At 48.3% G+C, this 7,863-nt stretch overlaps 1 protein-coding gene across 1 annotated transcript; it reads right to left on the bottom strand.

Annotated features, from left to right (window-relative positions):
- Nucleotides 1-210: 210 nt before the first annotated feature.
- On the bottom strand, nucleotides 211-1,133 carry LOC119352012 (pectinesterase inhibitor 8-like). The gene has a single exon (XM_037618766.1). It carries the CDS (start codon nucleotides 943-945, stop codon nucleotides 394-396), a length of 552 nt encoding a protein of 183 aa, XP_037474663.1. The 5' UTR covers nucleotides 946-1,133; the 3' UTR covers nucleotides 211-393.
- Between the last annotated feature and the right edge of the window lie 6,730 nt (nucleotides 1,134-7,863).

Consider the following 7,863-nt stretch of genomic DNA (forward strand, 5'->3'; position numbering starts at 1 on the left):
ATCTCAGAACCAACCAGCGGTAGCTCGTCTGGTGCACTGCACGGAGGCAGGGGAGCGCGAGCGTGTGCACGCCCTCCCCTCGCCGGCGACTTGGGGTGCTTTGGCACAGACGCCGCCGGTTATTTTTGTGCGGAAAGTGACACACCGTTGAAGGTGCTGAAAAGAACGTATCGAGATCGATTATTCATTTCCATGAAACGAGCAGATCTGTAAACCAGATGAAAAAGATAATGCAATTTTTATTCCCTTCTGACACCGACACAACAGTGAAGAACGTCGTACCACTACCACTAAGTGCCCTATCAACGATCGATATCACAAACACAAGCGTACATGACATCACGGTCGAGCAACCAACAATGGGGACACCTCGACGGGCAGACAATGCGGAGATCACTTGACGAGGTTAGTAATGGCGGTGCAGACGATGGCCATCTGCACCGAGTCGGCGCCCTGCTTCGCCAGCCGCGGCGGCACGGCGACGCCGGCGCGGGCGAAGGCGTGGGCGCAGCGGCGCGCGAGGGACGCGGCCTCGCCGGCCTTCTCCTTGCCCGCCGCGTAGTCGCGCCGGTCGATGCCGTCGTACGCCTCGGCGAACGCGGCGCCCATCCTGTCGTACAGCGCCTCGCACTGCTCCAGCGGCCCGCGCGCCCTGGCGCCCGCCGGCCGCTCCTCCTTGCCGGCGAGCATGGCCTTGATGTCGTAGACGCCGTTGCTGGCCATGAGCACGCCCACGTCGGCGGCCACCTTGGCCAGGCCCCACGTGTCGGCGTCGGGGCTGTCGTGGTGCTGGCTCAGCCTGGACACGCAGAAGCGGTAGTCCACGCGCCTGTCGGCGCCCGCCGCCGCCCTGCACGTCGTCTCCGGGGTCGCGCCGGCGCAGACCACGGCGGCGAGGACGGCAGCCGCGGCCGCGAGGGCTCGAGCCATGGTGGATGGCCCCATCGCTCGCTGTTGCTGGTTAGCTTCGTCCGTTCCACGGAAGCGGAGTGTGGAGTGAGTCTGGTAGAGCAGTTGCTTGGCCGACGCACTCGTCTGCCGGTTATAATGGCGGATGCTCTCGCACTGTAGCACGCTCACAGGTGGACGGTGGTCGTTTGCCGGGCGTTGAGACGGGACCGAAGTGGGGGACTGCATGTCTCTGCACGACGCGTGTGCGCGCGTCGGCCAGGTGTAGCCTGCCCAGCCACAGATGAAGGAGATATTTCTCAGGAGGCTCGTACAAACACCATTATTACATGCGTTACTAGCTCGATGGGCATGAGTGACCACCGTGCATTGCAACGAGTGTTCCTCTGTTACGGTTGTGCTGCTGGACACACTCTCACTGCTATTACTACTACGTACAAGGGTAGATCTACTACTCTGCAAATGTACAGGCCAAAGAGGCAAAAGATCAAGGAAAAAAGCTTTGCGCTTGTAACAGACGAGAGCCTCACGAGAAACAGGTTATGGAATCATCTCCGGGTGATCTGAAGACAGCACGCTGAGAGGGCATGCCCAAGGTTTTCGTTCGACGTTCTGATAAAGATATTGTTTTTCTTTTCCTACTAATAAAGCACGCAGTGCTTCTGGTCGTACGTCGTCGACCCTCGCTTTTTGCTCGATCCGTTCTCGTACGTCCGTCCCCTGCTCGCGATCGCCCCTGGCTGGGCCTGTGCCTTTCTGGCGCCCCAGGTGGGCCTACGCACGCGCACAAATTGGCCCAATTAATCCAGCCCACCTATCCACGTCTGAGGCAAAAAATACTTGCTGGTGACAAGACTCGAACTCTAAACCTAACACCCAGCAAAAACAGCACAGCCAACCGAGCAATCATGTGTTATTTGTAATATAAAGATTGATTCAGATAATAAATAGTCCCACCTCGCTTTTTTACATCCAACCTACTCAATATAACAGAGAAGTACATGAGGATGGTGGCCAAGCTGAGGGCGAGCATGGCCGGCAAAAATGAGCCCAGTATAAGCTACGGCAGCACATGAGGTCTTCGGCTCCAAGCTGAGCCTGAGCGTGAGGCATGGCCGGCCGGCCGTGGCCTACTACGGCCAGCACATGCGCTCTTAACATAAGTAGGTTGAAGATGATGAGGAAGAGGAATAACTAAATACATGTGAGAGCAATACATGAGATCTTCAGCTCCAAGAAGAACCTGAGCTTGAGGCATGGCCGCGGGCTAGAGGTATGGCCAGCCGGCGGAGCTCACTCACGAGAAAGCAGCGCCGGGATGTGGCCAAGCTGAGCTAGAGTCATGGCCGGCCGGCAAAGCACCCTTGCCGTAGTCCGTTGCCGTGGCCACCGACACTGACGACGTCCGCAAACATAGGCTAAAGATAATGAGGAAGATAAATAGACAATAAATACTGGTGAAAAAGTAGTACTATGGCAGAATAAAGTAGTCGCACTCCATGCACTTGCTGCAATGGGGAGTGGTCAGGAACCACTCCGGCTGTGCCGAACACCTATGTGTGTTGGTGGCCAGCGATGTGTTGTGCCCGTCGAGTAATGGAATCCAGAGGTTCCCATTATCCATAGCAAGATCATCATGATATATACTTCATACCAATCAAATAAAATTTTATCAGAATTTATCTCAGTTGGACATTGGGCTCATCATCCAACGTCCACCGGGGAGTGCATCTATAGGGGGTTAGACAATGGTTGGCCGACCATGACTAACGCGTCCCATCAAAACGAACTCTCCCACAATGGGTAAAGGGAGAGATGCGATTGGTGGTAACCCCAACCCGACCATAGCATCAAACCACGACCCTCACAATTCACTTATTTGTGTTCATATTAATTAATCCAAGTACATGTCAAACAAAGCTAAGAATATTTAGGAAGTACATGCTGGTTACAAAGCATGAAATGCATGTGATGTCATGCAGTAAGATGAAAATGAAGATACCGAAATTGGCAACAACATTTTCTTGGAGTCCTGGAATGCAAGTTGTGAATTTTTATACAAGATCTAAAGACGTGTTGTTTAAGTACATGATCTTTTACTTCCAAGCAATAATATTGACTATGTTAATGTTTTCTGTTGCTACAGTACAGTTTAAACCATCCAACTCCATATCAGTACTACTCCAAATAGAAACTTGAATGATTTTGTTATGGATTTTACAAGTTTAGCAAGTTGAGCATTTTCTGGAACTTTTATGCACATGAAAGACTAGCCTTAGTATGACGAACAAGTAAATTAAACGGTACTGAAACATGGCCATTAGGTGAATCTTAATATGGCCATCTCCCAGCACAAATGTATAACTTCCTTTCGTTCTCTCATTTACCCGTAGCTCAAGACCAGTAGCAGCAAGCAACAAAAGCAAGCAACAGCCGCAAGCAAAACATCCAGCAGCAGCAAGCGGCAAAGCAAGCAGCCAGCAGCGGCAACAACAGCAAGCAGCAAAGCAAGCCAGCAGCAAGCAGCAGCAGCAGCAGGCAGAGGTGACTCCTCAGCTTGCTATTCATGGCTGGGTCGTACGGAGCAGGTGAGAGGACGGACGACAGCGAGTTCCAAACGGTGTCAATGGCGGTCAGTGCTCGAGGAAGAAGTAGGAGGGACCCGCGGCTTCGAGTCCGTGGTCCAAAGGAAACGCGGACGACGCAGAGCCTGACACGGTCCCTGGAGCTGCTCGGGGAGGAGGACCGCCGCGGCATCGCAACAGCGGCCGACAGAATCCGAGAAAGGCGGCCTTGGTTCAAGACATTCCTGCACCTTGGCGCCCGGAATCACCATTAGAGGGACTGCAGGAGCAACAATGGAGCTAGAGAATTACCTAGGAGCAAGAACGCACCGGAGAAACGAGATGGTTCGAGGCGGCGTCCAGCGGGCGTGCAGGTCAGAGCTGGAGGCGTGGACGTCGATCCAGACAGACGGCTGGCAGATCCCGCTGGTCCCTATGGCTGGTGTTGCAACGGCGAGCGGCGGCGTCCCCGGGAAGCTTGACAAGAAAGGGGATCTAGGGAGGGAGGGAGGTAAAGAGTGAGGTGGTGGAGTGGAGGAGGCCGGGCAAGGGGTTGTGGGCGCATGTCCCTTGGGACGTGACGCTGCTGGACTGACCCAGGTGACCCACTGGTCAGTGGTAAAAGAAGAGGTTGAAAGAAAATAAAAAAACAAACAAAATTGGTTGGAATACCTCTTTCTCATCTACTACTTCATAAGCTTCTCAGGATTAACATAATCTAAATGTTTTGGTGCTCAAAACTATACAAAATATCTTGGAAAATTTCATAGATGCTACTACTTATATAATATAAGTAGTATTCTATATTGTTGTGTCTAAAATGAAAATTCCAAACAAGAACAGAGTCACAGTTTGTATTTGTACGATCATGAATAACGCAAGTTTCAATTGCTAAATTTAGATAAAGGTTTTTAGAATAAATTGTGTTCTCTAAGCTTGTCGCATGTAATCCATCAACTAAATGTATTATATTCTTATAAGTGCAACCAGCGCTCAATTTTATTTGATTTGGAATTAACAAGGCGGGTTATACATTATATGTTCTCAATAGCTTTATTTGAATAGCGGGTTTTAACGTAGTTTTTAAAAATTTCAAAAAATGTTCCATTTTTACTAAAAAATATTTTGATTTAGAAATTTACAACAAAAACAAAATCTGTTCAAAAAATGATATTTTTGAGAAATGTTCGAATTTCATAAAAACATAACTATTCTTAAAAATGTTCACCTTTTTAACGAAATCGTTAACTTTTATTAAAAATAAGAAAGTTTCCACGTTTAACCTTATCATCGGCGTTTATTAATAATTGGATATAAAAAATGGTGCACAATGGCACATAAAGTATTCCGCGCTTCTTTTTTTGCCCGGTGCAACGCACGGGCATTTGTACTAGTCTTTATTATACAACGAAAACAATGAAATTCCGCTAGTGCCTGTCAAAAATGGAAAATTGGTTGACAGTGTAACATAACGTGCAGACTACGACAGGGTACGAAGACAAGCCTAGTCTCCAACTCTCACGACGGTTTCAACTACAGCTTGATCAGTTCCTAGTGTCAGCACAAGAAAACTAAAGGTGGTTGCAGTTCTGGTCATCTGGGATTAAAACTATACTGCCATTGTGCAGATAGTGCTACTGTTCAACATGTCTTGTGAAAGTAGCAACTAAAGCTTCGTTATCATCATCTGGTAACGATGCAAGGGTATGGAAGATGACTCAAGGGGTTCAAAAATAAGGAAACATTTTAGGTCACCAGATAAACCTGAAACATGAGTTTTAACAACCTTCTTGGCTTGAATAAAAAGATCAATGGACTTGCCTGTCGATATTCCCAGGAATGACCAGGTTTGAAACAGGAGAGAGCATCAATAAAAAGGTCAATGGAGGTGACTACCACGTATATTTCGGCACCCTTAAAATCAGCATCCGGAATTACAATTTACGAAGACGCTGATCAAAGCAGATAGTCTGTCTAACTGAATGACAGTGCTCCTGCCTCGTTCTTCGGAAGAAGAAAATAACCAAACTAGAGAGAACAGGGTAAGGCCCTCCTTGATTTGCAGGATTTTCATAACATAGAAATAGGAAAAATACAGGATTTGAGTGGCATGTCCACTTGAATCTTATAGAACAAGCATAGAGTGGCATGTCCATGTATTTTCCGGTCAGAATAGTGCGTGAACAGTAAGCTTTTTTATAGACCCTGATATTGTCTTTTTTGCCAAGAGCTGCTTAAATGTGCAAATGAGCTGAAATTTGAAGTGGACCTCACGCATCAAATTATCTACCACACACAAGAAATTGAGTTTTTTTAAAAAAAATCTAGTATTTATTTTAATTTTTTTCATCCGTCTGATACACTCTCACTACTGTCACTAGGATAAATCTACCACGCTGCAAATGTATTGGCCAAAGAGGCAAAGATCAAGGAAACAAGCTTTGCACTTGTAAATCAAGAGCCTCACGAGAAACCTGGCTTTTAAAATTATGGAGGCTTTTAAAAGTATGCAGGGTTGCTTGCAGATCACATAAAAAGTTAGGGCATCTCCGCAAAGCGCACACCGCATCCATCTGTCATGAACACGGATGCAGGAGTCGGCTATTTGCCATTATATGTTCACCGCATCTCTTCTAATTTTCTTGGGTGATTTATTTATTGGGTCGGTTGAGTCATCAATTTTTTTCTGGATGCCTTGACGATGGTCAACCAACAATACATGATGGTAAATTTTTTTTTCTCCAACTTCTTGAACACACTACACACACGAAAAGGCTATAAAATAAAATATTGTCAATGCTTATCCAGCTACAAAACTATGCATATCCGACTACAAATGATCTACACAACAATGCATACATATCCCTCCCTCTATAGAACTATGCATATCCGGCTACAAATGATCTAGTTCATACACAACAATGCATACATATTCGACTACAAGACTATGCATATCCGGCTACAAATGATCTACAAAACTATGCATGTCCGTCTACACATGATCTACACAACAATGCATACATATTCGGCTACAAAACTATGCATGCTCGACTACAGATGATCTACGAAATTATGCATATCTGGTTACAAATGGTCTACACAATAATGCATACATATCCAACTACAATACAATACAAGTGATGTACGCATATTAAGAACTTACTTACTCGATGATTTACGCATCACTAGGCCATCGTGCGATGAGTTGCCTCAAGTGGCTGCAATACTTGGACGCATCCCTTGGATGATGTACCATCGATGGTTGAGGGATTTCGCTTCACGGTTGCAGATGACCGCGTCAGAGTAGGGCGCGAAATACTTGTGTTCATGGAACCAAGTACAAATGTTGGCCCAAAAGGTTGTGCCCTTTTACTCTCCCTTTTACTCTGTGTCATGGATCGGATCGAGGCTAGTAGCCAACCATGCATCGCACAACAACTCATCTTCCCGCATGTTGAAACTTTCTCCTCTACCCCTATGCTTTGACTATTGAAATGATCTAGATCATTGCCATCGTCTTCCTCCTGTTGTCCGGCAGCCCAATCCTGATGTTGTGTGCCTGCGCCCAGCTAATTGTAGTCCTGATGCGTGCTAGACTGGGTGTAGGTGCCCGGCTAGGTGTCCTGTTGTGTGCCCGATTGGGTGTCGGTGCCGGGCTAGGTTGGCTCCGAGTCATCCACTTGTCCGTCCTCATAGGAACCTCCTCCTCTGCCTCCCTCTTGGATCATCTCATACATCTCCATGTCCATGTCATCGTATGCCGGCTCTGCCGCTTTAGGCATACCAGCGAACAGCGTGTGGGCACCCATTTGCTCCACGCCCATCGTTCGCGTCCAGACAAGCGGCGGCGATGAACACTCAGAGAAAAGCAGCGGCGCCACGTTGACGTTGACAATGAACGGCATGGTGGGGGATGCCCGGGACTGCCTACCCAGCTGCCTGGTGGCATAGAAGTACGGGGCCTTGTAATGTTTCGGTCATGGCGGTGTCTGCACGGTCGGCGAGGCCCCGTGGCCCGGGCCACCCTGACCTTCACCACATCCGCGACCTGCATGCCCACCGCCTCGCTTGCCACCAGCACGCCCTCCGCTGGCCTTCTGCTTCTTGAGTTTTTCCTCTTTTGCGGACTTCGCTTTGATGCTGTGATTTTTTTCCTTGTCATTGAGTTGATCTTTCGGGCGAGCGTGATGCTTGGATCCTCCACCACCTTCTTCTCCGACAGTGTCTCCTCCAGGTCCATGGGTCGGCGGCGGGATGAAAGAAGGGACTGGAGAAAAGGGCAAAAATTTGATGGAGAGCGGCAGGATGGAAGAAGAGAGTGTGGGATTTTACCGCGAAAACAGTGCGGGCAGCGACAAATGCGCAGGCTCCGCCTCAGTTTTTGGTGGAC

This window comes from Triticum dicoccoides, chromosome 2A, assembly GCF_002162155.2.
Source record: "Triticum dicoccoides isolate Atlit2015 ecotype Zavitan chromosome 2A, WEW_v2.0, whole genome shotgun sequence".
NCBI classification, from domain to species: domain Eukaryota; kingdom Viridiplantae; phylum Streptophyta; class Magnoliopsida; order Poales; family Poaceae; genus Triticum; species Triticum dicoccoides.